A 22,853-nucleotide genomic window follows, 5' to 3' on the forward strand; every position below is an offset into this window, starting at 1 on the left:
ATTGATTTTTTTACAGAGAGGAAGGAAGAGGGATAGAGAGTTAGAAACATCGATGAGAGAGAAACATCGATCAGCTGCCTCCTCCACACTCCCCACTGGGGACGTGCCCGCAACCAAGGTACATGCCCTTGACCGGAATCGAACCTGGGACCTTTCAGTCCGCAGGCCGATGCTCCATCCACTGAGCCAAACCGGTTTCGGCTATGCTAGTTATTCTGCATTAATACACATATGTTAGTTATATCAGTGAATAATTACCTACCTTGCTTTTTTTGTGTGTGTGTGTGATATAGTGGTATACTTCAGGTATTCCTTTTTATTTTTTTCTTATTCAAAAAATATTTACTGGGTACCTATTAGGTGCCTGGGACAGTTCTAAGCTCTGGGAATAACATCATTGAACAAAATTGTCCAAGGCCCTAATTGTAGTCTAGGAGACAGAATAAACCTACAAATCAGCAGCTGTATAACATCAGGCAGTGGTAAGGGAAGGGATAGTGAGTGATTGGAGGGGCTGGGACACTGCTATTTTAGGCAAGGGTCAGGGGAGGCCTGCTAAGGAGGTGACATTTGAGCAGGCAAGCCCAGTGCTTATCTGGGGAGGAGTGTTACCAGCAGAACACACAAGTTTCTGGTTATTTTAGGGATGTCACAAAATTCTCAAAAATTAGCAAAACAAAAGTAGTCTTGCCCAGCCGGCGTGGCTCAGTGGTTGAGCATTGTTGACTCATGAACCAGGAGGGCACGGTTCCATTCCCAGCCAGGGCACATGCCTGGGTTGTGGGCCCGATCCCCAGTAGGGGGTGTGCAGGAGGCAGCTGATCAAGGATCCTCTCTTATCATTGATGTTTCTCTCTCTCTCCCTCTCCCTGAAATAAATAAAAACATATTTTTAAAACACAAAAAATTTATCTTCACTTATCATAACTAAACATAAAGGATGCTGTACATTAAGGAAAGAATAAAATGCAGGTCATACTGTGATAGAATGATACAACTCCACAGCGTTTGGGAACCCAAGGATGAGGCCATGCCTACGCCGTGGCACAGCTTTTGTGACTGTGACTTTTGTAATCCACATTGTAAAACTTCCCCACCAACGTGGAGCCAACACACATTAGAACAGCACAACATAATTTAAGAAACATGATTTTAGATTTACAAACAACATGATGATCTATCCCTATCCCTCAAAATCCTTCTTGAAATTAGGATGGGATTATTCATGTTATTTTTCTTCCAGTTTCTTATCATGCATAGGAATGCATACTGTTTTGCAAGCTAGATGTTGAAAACTGAATATGATGCTTTGTAAAAACATGGGGAAACCACTGGGATAGAAACAAGATGCAATAGTAATAGTATGAGCTCTTGTTTTGTTGGGTTATGGACTTTTATCTTTTATCAAAGTTGACCTGATCCTAGGTGAGAATGTTGTGTGAGTTTCCTAATAGGTTATTTCCAAATTACCAGAAATTTAATGGTTTAAAATAAAACACATTTATTATCTTACAGTTCTGTAGGTCAGAAGTCCAAAACAGGTCTCACTGGGCTAAAATCAAGCCATCGGCAGGGCTGCCTTCCTTCTGGAAGCTCTAGGAGAGAGTCCGTTCCCTGGCCTTGCCCAGCTTCTAGGGCCGCCTGCATTTCTTGGCCATGGTCCCCGTGCTCCATCTTCAAAGCCAGCAGTGGCTGGTGGGGTCTTTCTCATGCCGCGTCACTCTGACACTGACTCTCCTGCCTTCCTCTTTCATGGATAAGGACCCTGTGAGGACATTGGACCCACCTGGGTAACCTAGGGTACTCTTCCATCTCCATACATCTGCAAAGTCCTTTTGGCTATGTATTCACAGGTTATGGGGATTAAGATGTGGGCATTGTCGGGGGCCATTGTTCTGCCTACCACAAGTATTAATAAAACAGAACTTGTCATTGTCAATCCAATGTCACTTTTGTCCCCCCTTTGAAACGTTGCATCATCAGAGTAAAAACATGAAATAGGTTTTACCTTGGATACTGTCATGTTGATGAAAATTCAGAATAGCAAAGGAAAAAATTGTTTTGAGAATATTTTAATATTTCTCAAAATATTCTTTCTAATTTTCTTCTTCTTTTCCTCCTGCTTGTAACTTGCCACTTCAACGTTTTCCTGTTGCCAGTGAGACCGCAATGAAAATGAGCTCCTGGAAAGCTCAGTGTAATGTCTCAGTTGGTCACATAAGGAAAGAATAATTGAAGTCACAGGAGACTGCTAGTCATTCTCGTTGGAAATAAATTAAATTCAGGTTATTTCTTAGCTATTCATATCACTACATTGATCAAATTTAAGCCAGCACCCAAACTTATTTAGTTCACTCACCAACATTCATGTGTTTTTGTATTGTGTTTGTATAGTAGTAATATGTAGTAACTGACCAAATGATTAACAACAGTTTTTTAAAAATATTTTTTTATTGATTTCAGAGAGGAAGGGAGAGGGAGAGAGAGATAGAAACATCAATGATGAGAGAGAAGCATTGATTGGCTGCCTCCTGCATGCCCCCTACTGGGAATTGGGCCTGCAACCCAGGCATGTTCCCTTGACTGGAATCGAACCCAGGACCCTTCAGTGTGCAGGCTGACGCTCTATCCACTGAGCCAAACCAGCTAGGGCAACAACAGTTTTATTTTAGAGTCCTTTTTTGAAGTCTTTTTATTCAAAGTATGTGTCTCTTCATTTGTGAAATATTTTAAGCTACCTATTTTTATCATTTTTTGGTTTATTACAATTCATTTCTCTTTGCAATTTAGGGGAAATCTATATTTGATAATTTATAAGCAAATGTCCTTATATTACTAGTTAAAGAAAATGTTTTGTTTTTTTTCTAATAGATTCTAATTCAGAATTGTCAAATGTAGAGTTAAAGCAACGTCTTGATGAAACATTAGAGGTAGGTACTCTGGTGAATATAAAAATTCTCATGGGGATAAAGGTCCACTGGTAGATATTTTGTTTAAGGAATCCTAAAATTGTGTGGAAGGCAAATGTTGGCTTTCCAGATATTGAGGAGGAGCCATGGGGTAAAACTATGAGCTGGCCTCCTCAGTTTCTTATCCTCCTCATCTCTCAAAAAGGCTCTTTACGTAAATATGCCCTCCAGTTCCCCCCACACACCCCCACTCCTACTATTTCTCGAATCTTCTCCTGGAGAAAATAGTTACCACTTCTTTCCATCTGTCTTTCCTGTATATATGGCTTTCAAATAACCTGATTTGCTTTAACCTCTTTGAAGTCAAAAGACCAGAAAGTTTGCCAGGGGCCCCAGGAGGTGGCTCCGCCTGCTGGGAGCAGGAGTTTCTGGGAGGTAGGGAGCCTTTCCTGTGGGAAGCAGGGAGCCCGTCTTGGTGTGTGCTTTGTGACTCCTGTGAAAGCTGCTGTACTGGTTCCTGCGGCTGCTGGAACAACGTGCCACACACTCTGGGCTTAAAACAACAGAGATTTATTCTCAGCTCCGGAGGCCAGAAATCCAAAATCAAGGTGTGCGGGTGGGGGGTGCATATTCCCTCTGAGAGGTCTGGAGGGGAATCCTGTACCTCTTCCTAGCTTCCCGACAATGTTTGCTTGCTCCTGGCATTCCTTGGCTCGCAGCGGCATCACTCTAGTTTCCGCCTCTGTCGTCATTTGGCCTTGTCCCCTGTGTCTGTGTCCAGATTTTTCTCATTTTATAAGGACACCGTCATTGGGGTTCACCCTAATCCAATCTGACCTCATTTTAACTTGATTACACCTGCAAAGACTATTTCCAAATAAGGTCACAGTCACAGTATCAGGAGTTGGAACTTGAACATTTCTTTGGGGGGGAAACAATTAAACCCATAATAACTACTGTAGCTGTGTGAATACTCGTGTTTCTTTTATGTGGCCTAAGGAATTTTTTTTTCTTTCTTTCAAATTCTTAGCTGTGTGGCCTAGATGGGTAAAAGCAAAAGATTTGGGCTTTGAGTTACAAATGGCACCTGATAGTGAGGCTCTCAGTTTTGGTCTGACTGGTCCACTTACAGAGCCCATAGTAATTTCCAACCTCATTTATAAGGTCAGAGTGCATTCAGTCAAACTGGATGTGGAGCTTAAATGTAGACTATCAAATTGATCATTTGGGATTGCCGATAAGAAGACTCATTTTATTTCTCTCCTCAGGAGGTAGAAAATTTAAAAACCGAACTGGAGGCATCTCAAAGACAACTTGAAGGTAAAGAGGCAGCACTGAAAATTCTTCAAAGCATGGTAAGAAGTTATTTTTAAACTTCCATCACTTTCACATTTCAGTACTAAGTGGTATGGTTTTAGCTTTTAAAACAAAAGTCGCCGTGCTCAATATAATTGAGGTCCTTTTTTGAGGTCTAGATTTTTTTAACAGTCTTATTGAAGTATAATTTACATGCTATAAAATTCACTCGTTTTAAGCATACAATTCATTTTTACTAAACTGAAGTTGTGCAACCATCACCATAATCTAATTTTAGAACATTTTCAATACCCCAAAAAGGAACTACGTACACATTAGCAGTCACTTCCCATTCCCATCCATAATTTACCTTCTGTCTCATAGATTTGTCTTTTCTATTTCATATCAATAGAATCATACAATATGTGTCTGGATTCTTTTGTACCTGATTCTTTTAGGTAGCATGTTTTCGAAGTTCAAGCATCCTTTAGCCTGTGTCGGCACTTTCTTCCTTTTTATTGCCAAATAATATTCCATTATACAGGTATCGCACTTTTTGTTTCTTTTTTTTTTTTATCCATTCACCAGTGGATGGGCATTTGGGTTTCCACTTTCTGGACATTTTGAATGTTTGTGTACAAGTCTTTGTGTGGAAATCCTTTCGTGCATGCTCACATTCATTGGGAAAGACCCAAACCAAGATCTTCTGACTTTTGAACTACCAAACACTCCACAAAAGGTGGTCTCTGTGGAAATTCTCATCTCAAATTACTTTTCTCTTGTCTTAAAATAAAAACGTTAACTTCATCATGCATATGGGAGTGATTAGAAATTTAATTTGTACTGATGTGACTTTTATTTTTCTTAGGCAATATTTGGCAAAGCCACAAGTCATACCCAGGCAATATTTCAAAAAACTGTGGACGAAAAGAGATCCTTGGAGAAGGTATTTGCATTTTTAGCATAGATGTAGTTAATCCAACAAGCTCTCAAGCACAATTTCCGTAAAGGTCACCTGTTGTTTGTGCACACCCTCTGCTAGGTGTGCTTCCCTTCACAGGGTTCCTTCCCTTTTGGAGCTTATAATCCAGATTGTGAAATGGGCAAAGAATTAGGTTTCTTTTATTTCCTCATTTTAAGAGAGTAGGAGGCCTGCCAAGTTGACACTTCCTATTTTTCTTCTTTTCTTTCTCTGCTTCCAGAGCCTGCCTTGGTCTGGCCACCTCATCTTCACTAACACAGTAGTTAGGAATCACCCTCGGAGGTCCTGTTCCTGTGCCGGTGGTACTCTGCCTTGATGAAACGGCCCTGGGTTCAGACTTCCAGGAGTGTATTTTGCTTGTGGAGTCTGCATGGGTTAGGGGATTCGGGGGGAATGATGAGAAATCCAGGAATGGACCAGCAAATTGTTAAGCTAAACAATTTTAAATTTCTCCTATAGTAAGCGAGCTTTGGCAAAGCTCTTTTGAGTGCTAAAGTGGTATGTTATGTGGGTTTACAAATATCATACTCTTTTTGAGCAATACTTAGTTTTTTTCCTCTTGAACCTATTTCTGTGAAGTGATTATATTATTTATTTCAGCTAGTCACAATGTCCTGAAGTGCTACTTTCTTTCTATAGGAAATAAATGCCTTGCAGTGGAAAATAGAATTTGATCAGAATAGAACTAAAAATATAGAGGAAACTTGGACCCAAAAATATGACAGGTTTGCATATTATTATTCTATAGTTTTTCTTTGTGAATCTTTAAAATGTTTGTAATTCAAATGTAGCTTAGGCCTTTTTCTTCCTTGAGCTAACTGTATTATACCATTCTTATTGCTTGTCCACTTACCAGCTCCATGTCTTTCTGTTAGTTTTAATTTTCTTGTTTAAAAAATAGTATAAGCCGAAACCGGTTTGGCTCAGTGGATAGAGCGTCAGCCTGCGGACTCAAGGGTCCCGGGTTTGATTCCGGTTAAGGGCATGTACCTTGGTTGCGGGCACATCCCCAGTAGCGGGTGTGCAAGAGGCAGCTGATCGATGTTTCTCTCTCATCGATGTTTCTAACTCTCTATCCCTCTCTCTTCCTCTCTGTAAAAAATCAATAAAATATATTTTTAAAAAATAGTATAAAATGTATTTTTATTATTTGTTATGTTTTTATTGATTTTAGAGAGAGAGGAACAAACTTCAATTGGCTGCCTTCTGCACACCCCCTACTGGGGATCCAGCCTGAAACTCGGGCGTGTGCTCTGACTGGGAATCAGACTGGTGACCTCTTGGTACATGGGACGAATCTCAATGCACTGCGCCATACTGGTCGGGCTAAACTGTATTTTTATTTTTTTACTTTTTTTTTTGTTACTCCTCACCCGAAGATGTTTTTCCATTCATTTTTAGGGAAAGTGGGAGAGAGAGGGAAGACAGAAATATCAAGAAATATCGATATTTTTAAAAACAATGTAAGAGTCATTGTTTCCCAAGTTATTTTAGCATTGACACTATTTTTTCAAACAAAATCTTTTGATCAACTCTTTCATTAGTGTGAATTTAACTTTAATTTTTGAATCCTCACCCAAGGATATGTTTATTAAACTGAATTAAAACTTCAGTAAAGAGAATGAATATTCAAAATGGATGCCTTAGAGCTATTTCTGGTTCTAATTTTTTTTCTGAGCTCTACTTAAGTGTTTAGAGTATGTTCAAAACCTTTCCACATTCCTTTAAACTGTCTTTATTTTGTAACATCTAAATTCTAGACTTTGAAGTAGGAAAAATTATATTTATTTTTTGTGCTCTATGGGGTGAAAACATTCTGATATAAGTATAAAGCACTAATGTTTTAGTTATTTGGTGGGTACTTTTTCCCCAGGCTAAACTGTGAAAATGCAGTCCTCAAAGAAACTTTGAAACTAAAAATGGAAGAAATTAAAATGCTGAAGTCTGAAAATGCAAGTAAGAGTGGTATTTTGATGATTCTTTTAAAATATTATGTTAAAAGATTCATTTTATATAGTGTCCTATGTTAATAATATACATATCAATAGAGATGAAGTGCTAATATTTAGAAGTAATATATTTTAAGAATAATAGAAGAAATGCATCATTTAGGTGTTTTTAATTTTAAAAATGTTTTAGGTAAAATTCATGTAACAAAATTACCATTTAAAAGTGAACAATTCTCTCCCTAGCCGGATTGGCTCAGTGAATAGAGTGTTGGCCTGTGGACTCAAGGGTCCCGGGTTCGATTCTGATCAAGGGCACATGCCTGGGTTGCAGGCTCAATCCCCAGTGGGGGGTGTGCTGGAGGCAGCCAATCAATGATTCTCTCTCATCATTGATGTTTCTATCTCTCTCTCCCTTCCTCTCTGATATTAATAAAGATACATATTTTTAAAAAAATCTTAAAAATAAACAACACAGGGGGAGGTTGGGGCATCAACCCCCGTGCAGTCAAAAATTCACATATAACTTTTGACTCCCTGAAAACTAAGTCATCCATACATATCTGTGGGGGATTGGTTCCAGAACCCACTCTAAGGGAGACCGAATTCTTGGATGCTCAAATCCCCCATATAAAATGGTGTGGAACAATGCATACAATCAGCCTTCCACATCAATGGATTCCCAACTATGGATTGAAAACAGTATTTCCATCTGAGGTTGGTTAAATCAGTAGATGCAAAATCCAGGGAAAAGGAGGGTCAACTGTATATTTATTGAAAAAAATTGGTGTATAAGTGGACCCACGCAGTTCAAACCCGTGTTGTTCAAGGGTCAGGTGTATATGTGTGCACCCCCTACCCCCACACACATCCCTCATATAATGAGCTACCTTATGACAAAAATTAATGAAAGAATATTAAAGTGTTTTAGGAATATTAAGGTGGTACCAACTTTTTATAAAATTCTAAGAGAAGATATTGATCCTCCCTTCTGAACAGAAACTATTTTAAAGTGGTAGCTTGAAGGGGACAAAACTAAGTTCTGAGTCGGGTCATGGCCTGAGAGAGGCACTTTGCCTAGTGTAGTTGAGTGAGTTGTGGCGATGCCCCTGGGTGAGAACTGTATACACACACACACACACACACACACACACACACACACACACACACATATGGTGCTTCTCCGTACCAGTGATTTGAGCAGGTGGAGATTTCTCCTGTGTTAGGTTAATGCTCCAGACAGAAGCTGCTCATGACAACCCCTCCCCATCCTCCCTCCCACTCCACCCTGCAACAAGAGGGGAGAAGTTACCGTTTTCTGCTCTCCAGTAAATAGCAGAAATGTTCTAAATGGTTGGAGATCCTCTTGTGGAAAATTCTTAATAAAAAAAAATCTGATAGAGTTTGGATCATTGGTACGTTTTTGTTTTTGTTTTTTTTTAAATAGAGAGGAAGGGAGAGGGAGAGAGAGCTAGAAACATCAATGATGAGAGAGAATCATTGATTGACTGCCTCCTGCCCACCCCCTCCTGGGGATAGAGCCCAACAACCTGGGCATGTGCCCTTGACCAGAATTGAACCCGGGACCCTTCAGTCTGCAGGCCGATGCTCTATTCCCTGAGCCAAACCAGCTAGGGCTGATTGCTGGTACATTTGACAAAAAACAAATATGAGATTCTATCATCTGGTTATCTCACTATCTACAAAGTCTCTGAATAATTTGCCTTTGTATATTTTCTCTTTGAAAATGCTACAGATTTTCCGAGTAAATGAAGACCAGACTTAGGTTGCAAAGTTAAGATACTTCCACATTAGAAGTAATAACATTTTATCTAGTGTTACACATGTATTCTCTCACTCCATCCATTCCCACTGTTCTAGCAGATTTTCTGGATGGGGCCAAATTTTGTGGGCAATGCCTGTTATATATGCATTGCTTGTAAGGAATGAGTACAGATGTTGATGTAAGAGATGTTGATTAGGTGAGACCAGAGTTAGCCCTCATAACTAACACTTTCTTGTATGGCCCTTCCTAGGCTTGAATCAACAGTATTTGGAGGCCCTTGCGATGCTTGAAATCAAACAGCAGAAGACAGCTCAGGAAAACATGTGCGATGCTAAAAGTGACTTTACAGAGGTTTCGGGCCTTGAGGTAGGTAAGCAGGTATGAAAGCTTAGAAGGATGGAAATTTTCTACTTCCCACCGTCACCATCTGTTACACATTTCTCTGTTACAGCATCATACTTACAATTTGAGACTGAGAGGCCCATGGGTTTGTCTAGTTCAGCTCTTGTCTTGCTAGTACCACACCCTTCATGCATGTCATTCTTGGAGATTAAGGGATATGTTAGCCATTTCCTTCCTTTTATTCCTTAGTTTTACAATTTTAGCAGAAGCTATGTTAGGAGGGTTTCACGGTATATAATCATAGATTTAAAAAAAAATACATTTTATTGATTTTTTACAGAGAAGAAGGGAGAGGAGTAGAGAATTAGAAACATCGATGAGAGAGAAACATCGATCAGCTGCCTCCTGCACACTCCCTACTGGGTATGTGCCTGCAACCAAGGTACATGCCCTTGACCGGAATCGAACCTGGGACCCTTGAGTCCGCAGGCCGACGCTCTATCCACTGAGCCAAACTGGTTAGGGCCATAGATTGTTTTTTTAGGAATGGACAGATGATTGCTTTTCTCATTGACATTAAAATTCATTCATTTTTGAGTATGTGACTCTCCCTGACAGGAGCCGGCAGTAATGAATGCTGGGAGCAGGGCCAAGTCCAGTCACAGGAAGTCCACATTGTGGATGTTAATATTGGCTTCACTAGGTCAAGTTCTGCCAAGGATTCAGAATTATAGGAAACTGGTGCCAGGTTAAAGGTGAAGGTGGAGAGTGAAAAGAAGGAAGGTAGAATTCCATTATGTTTTTGTTCCAAGTAACAACATTCTTTCCTCATTTGCATGTAATGAACCTTCTCTTGGGTCCTGAAATGCTGGTCTCAGTTTTCTTTTCTTTTTGTTTTCCTTTCCAGTTTCTTTGAATAAGATGCTTGACTAGAAATGTGCATGGGTATGTGTGGGCGTGCCCCTGCATTTTGTCCAGCTAAGCAGTGTGACACTTAGTAACAGGGTAATGCTTTTGGATTTAAAGCTTGCGGTCCTTGGAGCCTGCCTTTGTCATGGTCCTGGAGGGAGCCCCTGTTCCTGTGCCAAAACGGCGGCATCTGCTCAGAAAAGGCTTCTTCAGCTCAAACAAGAGGTATTGCATTATCAGAACAGTAAAAGCTTTGGTTTTGTTTCTCTATTAATAGAATAAATTGAAGTATCTTCAATTATTAGCTTCATTTTAGTAGTCATTGGCAATGGATCTTATGCTTAGTTTTATACAATAGCATTAACTTATAAACTGGACATGGTTCCAGAATACAAATAGTATTTGGCACGATACTGTAGCCACATAAAATTGTTTGCCTAAGATTGTAGTTAATACTTCCTAAATTCTATTTCTTTTGTTTATACTATATATTAGAGGCCTGGTGCACGAAAATTTGTGCACTCAGGGTGGGGGGGTCGGTCCCTTAGCCCAGCTTGCACCCTCTCACAGTCCGGGACCCCTTGGGAGATGTCCACCTGCCGGCTTAGGCCCGCTCCCTGGGGGACCGGGCCTAAGCTGGCAGTCAGACATCCCTCTGGCAGCCTGGGAGCCCTCGGGGGATGTTCGACTAATGGCATAGGCCCACTTCCCATGGGGAGTGGGCCTAAGCCATTAGTTGGACATCCTTAGCACTGCCATGGAGGCGGGAGAGTCTCCCGCCACCACCACTGGGCTGGACAGCCATGAGCTGGCTTCTGGCTGAGCGGTGCTCCCCCTGTGGAAGCGCACTGACCACCAGGGGCAGCTCCTGTGTTGAGCGTCTGCCCCCTGGTGGCCAGTGTGTGTCATAGCAACCGGTCATTCCGCCATTAAGGTCAATTTACATACTATCCTTTTATTATATAGGATTGGAGGAAAAGGTGCACTTATACTTAAAATTACTAGGATTTGAAACACTGATTAATAAGATCAACATGAAGCTTATTAGAAGAGCAGTGAGGTTCAGTTAGAAGGAGCTTTTGTGCTACCAAATCTAGCTTTGATCTTAGGTCCATCACTGTCTAGCTCTGGCTCTGGACACATATGTTAGACAAAGGGTAATAACTAGTTTGGAGGGTTGTTGTAAGAAATAGAGGAAGTGGATATATGTTTAGCACATGCCCAGCATTTAATAAAATGGTAGCTGTCATTTTAATTAGGCTTTAATAACAAATACAGTGCATGGCCCATAATTTTAAAAATATTTTACCTTTACTGAAGGTATGGAATTTAAAGTCTTCAGACTATATGGAAAAGCTAACAGCTAAATATTAAGAATTCATTAGGAGAAGCATATGATTACATAGATCAGAGTAAGGGTCAACTATAGGAGGTGTCTGAAAGATGATATTCAAAATCATTTTCAGTGGTATTGTCTGGAATGGCCCACCGGAGTCCTGAAATACAGCCTTTGGCAGCCTCCCTTCTCCCTAGTGGGGCAGAACACACACAGGGCCTGTCTACGATAATGAAGTCCAAGAGAATGGACAGGCACCACAAGGGGAGTTTCTGGTAATCCAGTTCAGAGTGGGCAGCTCCTGCCAGCGAGAACTGGCACGTACTAACTAAAGCAGATGAAACAGACCACAGACAGTAGTCCCATGCTAGGCAGGGAGATTGCATTTGCTAATCTGACTCAGCATTCAGGCAAGAATTATCCTGGTGTTGCCTCTGACACCTTTCAAACTTTCTTTCAAAACCAGCTGGAACTTTTGCAGAAGAGAAAAGAAGAAGCTTACATAATGGCAGATGCATTCAGAATTGCATTTGAGCAACAATTAATGAGGAAAAATGACCAGGCACTAAGATTGACACAAATGGATAAAATGTGTAAAAAAGAAACAAAATGGATAAATTGGAAGCACCTTAAAGAGGATGGTAAATATGAACTATAATGACAAAATCAGGTATAATTTTGGAAGTTCTTGGTTATAAGCAAAGTTGATTAAGCATATTTAATACAATTGATAATATAATCAAAATTTTGCATACAGTTGTGATTTAAAATTTTAGTATCTATTGGAAGAAAGGGGTCACTGGATATTATATATGCAGATGAGCTATTGGGATTAACAAAGCCATAAGACAACAAGATAATCTTTAGTACTCTTCTAATGGCATTCCACATTGTCCTGAAATTAACTCCTAAAAGTTTTTATGTCATGAGACTTATAGAGGCCATTAAGCAATTATAATGGTGAAGTCCTCAACAATAATTTATAGGAAGTACAAAATCAATATTTATATGGTTTTCTATAATAATTCCTTGACAAAAACTTCAATGTCCAACTCAAGGTAGGTGATTTTTCCAGGGAAATAAAACATAGTCCATGTATTTAGCCTTTTAGGAATCAGTGGGGAACATTAAGAATATCTTTTTCTACCATGGACAACAAATGTGTGGGCAATCATCCTCGGGTATCTCTTCTCTCTGCTATGCCTTTGATAGGAGCCACACTGCAACTATTTCAAAGTTACACTCTTTAAGGGCAGCACTGTAGGGAGAAGAGTGATGGGAGAAAGAAGAAAAGGAGGGGGAAGACATGATTAAAAAGTAACCTTATGAAAGCTTGTCACATTCTGTCACTTGCATAGAAGGCCCGCTAACTATGTATGGATATTGGCCATAAGGGTAGTGCTATGTAGACCAAGCTGGGTTTTTAAGAGGTAGATTTGTACTCATTTCAGCACTTGAGTGTGGACTCATTTTATTTATTATTATTTTAAAATATATTTTTATTGATTAGCCCTGGCCGGTTTGGCTCAGTGGATAGAGCGTCGGCCTGCGGACTCAGGGGTCCCGGGTTCGATTCCAGTCAAGGGCATGTACCTTGGTTGCAGGCACATCACCAGTGGGGGGTGTGCAGGAGGAAGCTGATTGATGTTTCTCTCTCATCAATGTTTCTGGCTCTCTATCCCTCTCCCTTCCTCTCTGTAAGAAACCAATAAAATATATTTAAAAATAAAAAAATATATTTTTATTGATTAAAGAGAAGAGAGAGGGAGAGACATCAATGATGAGAGAATCATTGATTGGCTGCCTCCTGCATGCCCCCTACTGAGGATGGAGCCCATCACCAGGAATTGAACTGTGACCTCCTGGTTCCTAGGTTGACACTCAACCACTGAGCCACACCGACTGGGCTGGACTCATTTTATTTATTTATTTTTTAATCCTCACCCAAGGATATATATATATATTTTTTCCCTAAAATATATTTTTATTGATTTCAGAGAGGAAGGGAGAGGGAAGAGAGAGAAACATCAATGATGAGAGAGAATCATTGATTGGCTGCCTTCTGCACACCACCTACTGGGGATCGAGCTGGCAACCCCAGGCATGTGCCCTTGGCCGGAATCGAACCTGAGACCCTTCAGTCCACAAGCTGACGCTCTACCCACTGAGCAAAACCAGCTAGGGCCCAAGGATATTTTTTTCCATTGATTTTTAGAGAGTGGAAGAGAGATGGAAAGATGGAAATACCGATGTGAGAGAAACACATCGACTGGTTGCCTCCTGCACACGCCCTGACCACGGCTGGGGAGGAGCCTGCAACCGAGGTACGTGTTCTTGACAGGAATCGAAACCGGGACCCTTCTGTCCACAGGCTGACACTCTATCCACTGAGCCAAACCGGCTAGGGCTGGACTCATTTTATATTCCAGAATTCCTGCCTTTCTTAGCTAGTAATAAACCTTAGGAATTTTTCCATAGATTATTTGATAGGTGTAGCTCCCAGTCTTTGCTTTTCCTTAAGGCAGAGAGATTTAGAAGCAGAATTTAAAGACTTTACAAGTCCTTACAAGTTTCAGTAACTATGAGTTTCTTAGTGACAAGATTTTGATTACTTTTACTAGTACTATATTCCAAAAATCTGAGCAGGTATAGGATGATTATTACAGGTCATTTTCTTTTGTGTGGTTAACACTTAAGGCATCAACTTTTCTTCGTGAGACAAGTTCTGAGAGATATTTACAAGCACAGGTCCTTTTTTTAGGCTGAATGTAGAGACAGATTCATCCACTCATCCAAGTTGCCAGTGGGTCAGCTGGTCTGGTGTTTCCACTTTGCCACAGTTGCTCACAGAAGAGATCAGGTGTGAGCCCCAGTCACTGTGGTTTATCTGCTCTCGGTTTCCCAGCAGACCTTTTGCAAAGCATCCCAAAAACAATCTTGACATTTTCTCTGTATAAATCTACTAATTTTGTACCTTGTACTATAAATTACATTCTTTCTATGGATGAAGAAGAACGTTAGTGCACATACTTCAGGTTGTGGATTTTTCAACATTGTCAGTACCTGGGCTAGATGGTTTCACAACTGTGGATTTTTTGTTTGTTTTGGTGGTAAAACAATTACCACCTTAGCCATTTCTAAGTAACATTAAGCATATTCACATTGTCGTGTAACCATCACCACCATCCATCTCCAGAACTTTTTCATTTTCCCAAACAGAAACTCTGTACCCATTAGATGCTAACTGCCCACTCTCCTCCCGCAGTAGATGCTCTATTATTTAATACCACAGCAACCTTGAGGCACAGGCACTATTCCTATTCTAGAGGTGAGGAAATGAAGCTCAGAAGTTGTCCAAGGTCATGCAGTTAGCAAGTGGCTAAGTGAAGATTCAAGTCCAGGTCTTTCTGGTTCTAAAGCAGAGTTCGCATGGTTCAGAGGCCACTGGCCTATGTTTTGTGGGGTTCTGCATGGTGTTCTCAAATAATGTGGGTAAGTGGCTGACATCTAAAATTGGGAGATATCACATACAAATCTGGACTGCTGGCTCCTCTGGAGGACTTAGATGATCTGGTAGCATGGGCTGCACTCTCTCCCGGGGGCAGCCATGGTAGCCAGCTGAGGAGCGGTGATGCAACAGAATGGCAGCGTGTTGCTCTGGATTCCACTGTGGCCCTCTCCTTGCATTTACTATCTTGGCGCTAAAGCCTATGCTCTTGCCCCTCCACTGTGCTACCTGACTCACCTGTGCTAGCGGTCTCCTAAGGAGTGAATTAGCCTTGGGTCATACGTACCACTTTTCCTGAAGTACTACATCTGTGTCTTTTTATGTCTCAGCTGGATTTTCATGTTCAATTTTAGGATCACTATCACAAAGGACTAAGAAGACCTTAGGGCAGAAACTGTTGGGTATGCTCCCTTCAGAAAACAATTCTAAGAAGACTGAAGACCCAGATAATCCTCAGGAAGTCTTTAAGATGCTAATAGATTTGGTTAGTATCTTTGCTTTCTTTTTGCTTATTAATTCAACTCTTCCACTCTATACTTAACCATCTCCTTAAACTCTCTGCATAAGCTCCACCTCTGAGAAAAGAGGGCACCCCATAATTAACTCCAGGCATCTGTCATCTGCACTGAAATACAGTTTATGACAAGACCTTGTACTTATCCACTTCCTCAGAGATCCTCTAATCACTGCCACATGCTAGAAACCAGTCCTGTTAGCCCCATTTCAGAGGACCAAATTAAGAGACTCACATTATACAAACATGCTTATCTATAGGAGAGTGTTATTTGCATATAAATATAAAAACAATTTTATATTTAACTTCACCTTTTACAGAGATAAGTACATGTTGATTTTACATATATATATACTTCTATATGTATTTCCTCCTCCCTTCAGATGATTTACAATTTTCAGCAGAAAGAATAGTTTTCTCTTCTTCCTTGAAAAAATATCCTCAATAACTTTTAGCATGAAGCTTGGGAATGAGTGGACACCTAATTAATTTATTCATTCATATTGATTGACTTGACAGATTGAACATTTTTTTAAAAGTTTGGCAATTTTTTTAAAACATATTTTTATTGATTTCAGAGAGGGAGAGGGAGAGAGAGAAACATCAATGATGAGAATCATTGATTGGCTGCCTCCTGCACACCCCCTACTTGGGATTGAGCCGAAACCCAGGCATGTGCCCTTGACCAGAATCAAACCCAGGACCCTTTAGTCCATAGGTCGACACTCTATCCACTGAGCCAAACAGGCTAGGGCCAGATTGAACATTTTGATAAAATATTTCTGACTATAGTTCTATACTGTTACTTGTTGACTAACTGGCACATGTTTAATTCCTGTGAATGCAGCTGAATGATAAAGAAGAAGCTTTGGCTCATCAGAGAAAAGTTAGCTACATGCTTGCCCGGGCACTGGAAGACAAAGACAGAGGCTCAAGAGAGAATAAAGAAAAAAATCCCATGAAAAACAATTTTCCATTAAAACACCCCAAGCAGAAAACTTCAGAATTCTCTGTTTTGCATGATCCTGTACATTCAAGTGTTCACATTTTTAATTCTGTGGGCTGTGTTTGTTCAATCCAGCATCTTCATACAGATCAAAACTATAGAACTCTGAAAAGATCTCATTCTTTGCCACGAAATATCATCTTTTGAAGATAAACCAGTTGAAATTAGAACTGAGAACTGTTTATGTCAAGGGACTTTGAAAAAGGATTGTGTAAACATTGCCACATCTTCAGAAATTGTATGTTTTCCGGGTATTTCTAAATGTTAGGAGGCAGCTTAAATACTCAAATGTTTTCTATAAGAAATTTATTAGTATTCTGTGGTGACATATTTATAAATTACATTACTATATTTTATAAAATCTTATTTGCCAGCATCTTAAAAACAGAAATATTATTTTGAGAAAAACAAATTATTTAACTATTTAGAATGACTATGGCATCTTTGACCCGCTCAAGCAAGAATATAATGTAAATTAATGCTCTAAGAAACAACAACAATGCCTAGGAGTGATGGAGTGTTCATTTTTGAAATACATTTATCATGTTTTATTTGTGTGTTTTTTCAGGATTTTTCATTTGCCATGTAATATTTCTTAAAACTTCCTTAAGTTAATCTGAAAAGTTATTATGGTGGAACTTTGGCATGAGTATATTCAAAGTCACAGCTAGTAACCTTCCCAGTTTTTGTTATTGATGTAATGACATTCTGTAGCCAAATCTACACAGAATTCTGGTATTCAGACCAGTCTGAGAACTTCTTGGTTTTGATGCTAAATTTTAGGCCACTTAACTTTCTATTTCTATAAATATTACATAGTAATAATCTTTAATATCTTTTGGGAATGTTGCTATATTAGAAGCATCACAATTATGTCAAAGGAAATGTATTACATTACCAGCAATTATATTAAAATTTATCTAATTATGATCTCTAGTGAAAAGATATATGGCTTCACTGAGTACTACTTAACAGTAGGTAACAACAGAGTATAAGGTAATAATATAAATCATTTATAGTTGTGTTAAAGTATTTAATTGGCATTAGTAAATAATAATAAAAGCTGAAAACTTGGCAAATGAACTTTGAAAAAAAGAAGAATGATGAAGAACTATAGTTATCAGATATTAAGATATATTATCCTAATAATATAAAGCTACATTACTTAAAGCAATGTGGTACCAGCAGGTCAATGGAATAGGATAAAGACCATAAACAGACCTAGTATATATAAGAATTTCATATAACGTAAAAGGTTAAGGAGCCCTAGTTGGCTTGGCTCAGTGGATAGAGCATCAGTCTGGGGACAGAAGGGTCCCAGGTTCGATTCGATGAAGGGCACATGCTCCGGTTGCAGGCTCGATCCCCAGTAGGAGGCGTGCAGGAGGCCACCAATGATTCTCTCTCATCACTGATATTTCTCTCTCTCTTCCTCTCCCTTCCTCTCTGAAACTTCAAAATAAAAAAATTAATAGAAAAAAAAGCATATGCATATAAATGCTCTATTTTTAAAATAATTGTGAAGACCTAACTGGTTTGGCTCAGTGGATAGAGCGTCGGCCTGCAGACTGAAAGGTCCAAGATTCGATTCCGGTCAAGAGCATGTACCTTGTTTGCAGGCACATCCCCAATAGGAGGTGTGCAAGAGACAGCTGATTGATGTTTCTCTCTCATTGATGTTTCTAGCTCTCTCTCTGTCTCCCTTCTTCTCTGTAAAAAATCAGTAAAATATATTAAAAAAATAATTGTGAAAAACTGAAAATAACCTAAATATCCACGTGGTAGAATTCTAAAGACGACCCTTCTCACGATTCCCATCTAGGGACGGTGTAGGTAACTGCCATGAAGAGATTTTAAGATGTATTTAAAATCCAAGTGAGTATGAATAACCCAATTAGGTGAGCAGCTCCCCCCCCCCCCTTCTTTTTTAAGCAGCAGAGATTTCTTAGTAGCTGATGGGGAAGACAGACACCCTGAAGCACTGTTGCTGGCTTGCAGATGTAAAGTGCCATATGACAAGGCATGAGCACTGCCTTGAGAAGCTGAGAGAGGCCCCTGACAGCTGGGAAGGACAGATGGCATACGCATTAAAGCAGCATGAACTAAATGAGCCTGGAAACAGATTCTTCCCTAGAGCTTCAAATAAGCACCCAGTCCCACTGATACCTTGATTTTGGCCTATCTTACCTCAAAAATATGAGCTAATTTTGTTAATTTAAGCTGCTATATTTATGGTAATTTTTATGCAGCAAAATAAAAACAGTCCATAAATAGAGCATATGTAAGTAGTATTGTACACATATCAGACATAATCCTCCTATATAATAAGAGTAATATGCAAATCGACCAAATGGCAGAACGACTGGTCACTATGATGCACACTGACCACCAGGGGGCAGATACTTAACACAGGAGCTGTCACCTGATGGTCAGTGTGCTCCCACAGGGGGAGCGCCATTCAGCCAGAAGCCGGGCTCACTGGCGAGTGCAGAGGTGGTGGTGGGAGCCTCTCCCACCTCCGCAGCAGCGCTAAGGATCCCCCGAGGGCTCCTGGACTGTGAGAGGGTGCAGCTGGTCTGAGGGACCCCCCCTCCCCAAGTCCATGAATGTTGTGCACTGGGCCTCTTATATGATATATATGACAGTTAAAGTAGATTTATATGTATTAACATAGAATGAATTCAGAAGTTTTGAGTAAAAAAATTTGCAGGATGAGGTGTACAGTTTATCACTCACATAAAATTTTGAGACCCAAAACAATGCTGTGTATTACTACATGCAATTTTATAAAATAGCAGTATAAAATCCAAGGGAGGACACACTCATCTCCTTTGGGTAGGGTGAAAAAGAAGAAACTGAATAGAATGACATATTAAAGAGACCTCAATTTTATCTGTAATAATTTTTCTTTTTTTCCTACTTAGTATATTAGCTAAAGTATTTGCTACATTACTACTATATTATCCCTATTACTACAACTTTGTGATGTTATAGGAGCCAGATCATCAAAATAACTGGAAATTATTTTTATTAAGATTTCCTTAATGCATTTCAGAGAACTGAACTTATTTGTGCACTCTAATCAGAAAAATCAAAATTAAGTTTGTTTTAAAATACATTTAATAAAAATAATTTTTACATATTTTACAAGTGTAGAATATTTACAATTCCTTCTATAGCATTTACTTAATGTTTACTATTTTTTTTATTATTTGCCTTTTTTACTATTTCCTTCAGCAGTGAAATACTGTCCAGTGTTATCTGTAACTAAAAAATTAGCTTCTTGGGTAATCCTCCTAGGTGAAAAAGAAAAAGAGGTTGTTCACATTTAAGTTTATGGCAATTTTAAGCAGTCACTGCATTCCCATTACATTTATTTTACTTGCTTTAATTTTTCCAATAGCATTTGTTAAACATTAAGCATACAGTGTAACAGCAGGAATTCATGAAGAGAAGGTACACATTGATAGTTCTGGTTACTCAGAGGTACACTCAAAAGTGTTCTTGTCTTTTTAAAGAGCATGATGTAAGTATTCTCAATGGAATTCCAGCAAATGCAGCTAAAAACACCACTTTCTATCTGAATTCACTGCATTTCTTATAAAAATGAGAGTTTTACCTTGTTCCAAGGTTTCGGTTCTCTTCCGTTTCGTTGCCAGAGATGGATTAGCCTGCTCCTTTAAAGTTTCCACTGGACAGTTTGGTCTAGGCAGTTGACATCCAGGTGTTGGCCCTGGCCGATTACTGAAATACTTAGTTTTCAATGCCTTTTAAAAGAACAGATAGCAAAGAAAGTAAACTTTTAAGTGAGTGTTTGGATTGTGTTTAAGGAAATCTAACCTTAAAATTGTTGGGATATTAAAGTGCTATGTGAAGCCTCCTGCTTTCAAAAAATGAAATTAATGTCAAGTATTTAGACAAGCAAATTATTACAAATAAACCAACATCTAGGAGCCCAAGATTGACTGATAATTCTATTACTGTAAGAAAGATACTACATTTTAATTTTCCACAATTACAGTCTATACTAAATATGAAATATCCTTAAGATATTATGTAATTCAGCTCTCTATGCATTATGGGCTCTATAGTTCAAAACAACAGTTTTACTATTAATGAAAACAACTTTCTAGATAATTTGACCTGATCTGAAGTTTCTTATGATGGAGATAATATGCATATACGTATGGGTGAAAAGGTAGTTAGTTACATATATTGTGCATTAACAAGTTTTGTTAGATCGGAAGACTTGACATTTCATTTTAATTAGTCTCTTCCTTTATGAAGCCAAATCATTGTGCTGTTAGTTTTACATATCCCTGCCCCAATTTTAAGTGTTTGATTCTACCCTTTCTGTTTGTGTGCTTGTTTTTATTTATTTTTAAAAGTATATTTTATTGATTTTTTACAGAGAGGAAGGGAGAGGGTTAGAAACATCTATGAGAGAAAAACATCGATCAGCTGCCTCCTGCACACCCCCTACTGGGGATGTGCCCGCAACCAAGGTACATGCCCTTGATGAGAATCGAACCTGGGACCCTTGAGTCCGCAGACTGATGCTCTATCCACTGAGCCAAATCAGTTAGGGCTGTGTGCTTGTTTTTAAACAAGGAAAATGTGATTTGTTTTTCTCAAATCTATAGTTCTTATATTTTTGTGTTGGGTAACATTTCTCTTCTTTTATAAGAGCAGATATACTTGGTATTTCAAATTTTTGAGTTTTATTCTTTATTTTTAATGTTTTCAAGGTTCATTTGGGTGGTGGCATGTATCGGTGCCTCATTCCTTTTTAAAAAAAATATGTTTTTATTGATTTCAGAGAGGAAGGGAGAGGGAGAGATAAAACCATCAATGATGTGAGAGAATCATCAATTGGCTGTCTCCTGCACGCCCCCCTCTGGGATCAAGCCCACAACCCGGGTATGTGCCCTTGACCAGAATTGAACCTGGGACCCTTCAGTTTGCAGGCTGATGCTCTATCCACTGAGCCAAACCGGCTAGGGCGAGTTTGATTCTTATTTCCTTTAAATAACTGTCAGTTTCAGTGTTTGTTCTATTTGGACTATTTTCCAATCTCTTGTAAGCACAGTTTTACTGAACTATACCATTTTCACCCCATTATCACTTTCTGACCATAATAATGGCCAGTGTGCATATCTGGACTGTATTTTATGGGAAACAACAAAATGCTTTAGGCATTAGGCTTGGCACAACATTTCAATTATACATAACATCTCATTGAAATATACCAGTGTCTTGCTCAGCTGGTTGTGGCTCAGTGGTTGAGCATCAACCTATGAACCAAGACTCACAGTTCAATTCCCGGTCAGGGCTCATGCCCTGGTTGTGGGCTGGATCCCTTGGTAGGGGGCTTCCAGGAGGCAGCCGGTCAGTAATTCTCTCTCATCATTAATGTTTCTATGTTTTTCTTCCTCTCCCTTTTCTCTCTGAAATCAATAAAAATATATTTTAAAAAAGAAAAATACAGTGTCTTAACAAACACAAACCTTGTTATTTTTTCTTCTCTAGGAAGACTACTTGAAAGCCAATTAACTATGAAACTGATATGTATATATGTTCCAAATAAACTGTCCCGTACTTGTGCATACATAATTTAACACCAATCTGAATAGTGCTTGTAGCTTGAAGATAAAAATGTTATTCCTTAAAACAAAAACACATCTTTCCAGTTTAGTAAAGAATGTTAGACAATCTTATGAAATTCTAGTTTTATCTTATCAGTGCTACAGTTAAGATGACCCTCATATTTCCTAATACAAGAAAGATATGCTAAAATACCTGTGTGGCTGTAATTCGAGTACACGGATTAAATAAGAATAAGCCTTGTATGAGAGCTAGCAAGTCGTCTCCTGCTGCAATGAAGATGTGTTGTAATGGGATTCCAGGGAAACTCTTAAATGTCACGAAATCTGGAAGACTACACATGTCCTGTAAAAATATTTTTATAATTCAAACTTAAAGAATTAAAAGACATATAGATCTCAATTGAAGAAATAAAACTGTCATGGATGATATCATAATCTATGTAGAAAATCCCAAGAAATACATTTAAAAACTCTTAGAATAACTGAGTAAAGTTGCACAATATAAAATAAATGTACAAAAATCAACTGTAGTTCTATATACTAGCAATGAGATTTTAAAAATGCCATTTAGAATCACTCAAAAAGAACAATAAAAAACTTAGGTAAAAATCTAATAAAGCACGTGTAGAACTATACAGAAAGCTACACAACACTGATAAAGCTCTAAATAAATGGTGAGACATATCATGTTCATGGATTGGAAGATTCATAAT

The 22,853-nt window shown here is 39.0% G+C and overlaps 2 protein-coding genes across 7 annotated transcripts in view; one reads left to right on the forward strand and one right to left on the reverse strand.

Annotated features, from left to right (window-relative positions):
• Positions 1–19,552, forward strand: part of CCDC125 (coiled-coil domain containing 125) — a 27,936-nt gene extending 8,384 nt beyond the window's left edge. For 2 of the 3 annotated variants that reach the window (XM_079796513.1, XM_079796514.1), the window contains exons 3-12: positions 2,872–2,930; positions 4,178–4,264; positions 5,074–5,151; positions 5,827–5,912; positions 7,061–7,143; positions 9,170–9,285; positions 10,288–10,395; positions 11,973–12,147; positions 15,368–15,498; positions 16,376–19,552. In XM_079796513.1, coding sequence (XP_079652639.1) covers positions 2,872–2,930; positions 4,178–4,264; positions 5,074–5,151; positions 5,827–5,912; positions 7,061–7,143; positions 9,170–9,285; positions 10,288–10,395; positions 11,973–12,147; positions 15,368–15,498; positions 16,376–16,681 — 1,229 coding nt within the window. In that variant the 3' untranslated portion in view covers positions 16,682–19,552. The remainder of the gene's footprint in view (positions 1–2,871; positions 2,931–4,177; positions 4,265–5,073; positions 5,152–5,826; positions 5,913–7,060; positions 7,144–9,169; positions 9,286–10,287; positions 10,396–11,972; positions 12,148–15,367; positions 15,499–16,375) is intronic. The other variant, XM_079796512.1, reaches the window with a different exon arrangement.
• The window catches only part of CDK7 (cyclin dependent kinase 7), a 26,148-nt gene continuing 15,448 nt past the window's right edge, over positions 12,154–22,853 (reverse strand). For 2 of the 4 annotated variants that reach the window (XM_079796537.1, XM_079796534.1), the window contains 2 exons: positions 22,334–22,483; positions 19,628–20,301 (listed from right to left, as the gene is read on the reverse strand). In XM_079796537.1, coding sequence (XP_079652663.1) covers positions 20,095–20,301; positions 22,334–22,483 — 357 coding nt within the window. In that variant the 3' untranslated portion in view covers positions 19,628–20,094. Of the gene's footprint in view, positions 12,765–19,627; positions 20,302–22,333; positions 22,484–22,853 lie in introns of those variants that run through there. The other 2 variants (XM_079796535.1, XM_079796536.1) reach the window with 2 other exon arrangements.

Source organism: Cnephaeus nilssonii (assembly GCF_951640355.1).
Source record: "Cnephaeus nilssonii genome assembly, chromosome: 2".
In the NCBI taxonomy this organism is placed as follows: Eukaryota; Metazoa; Chordata; class Mammalia; order Chiroptera; family Vespertilionidae; genus Cnephaeus; species Cnephaeus nilssonii.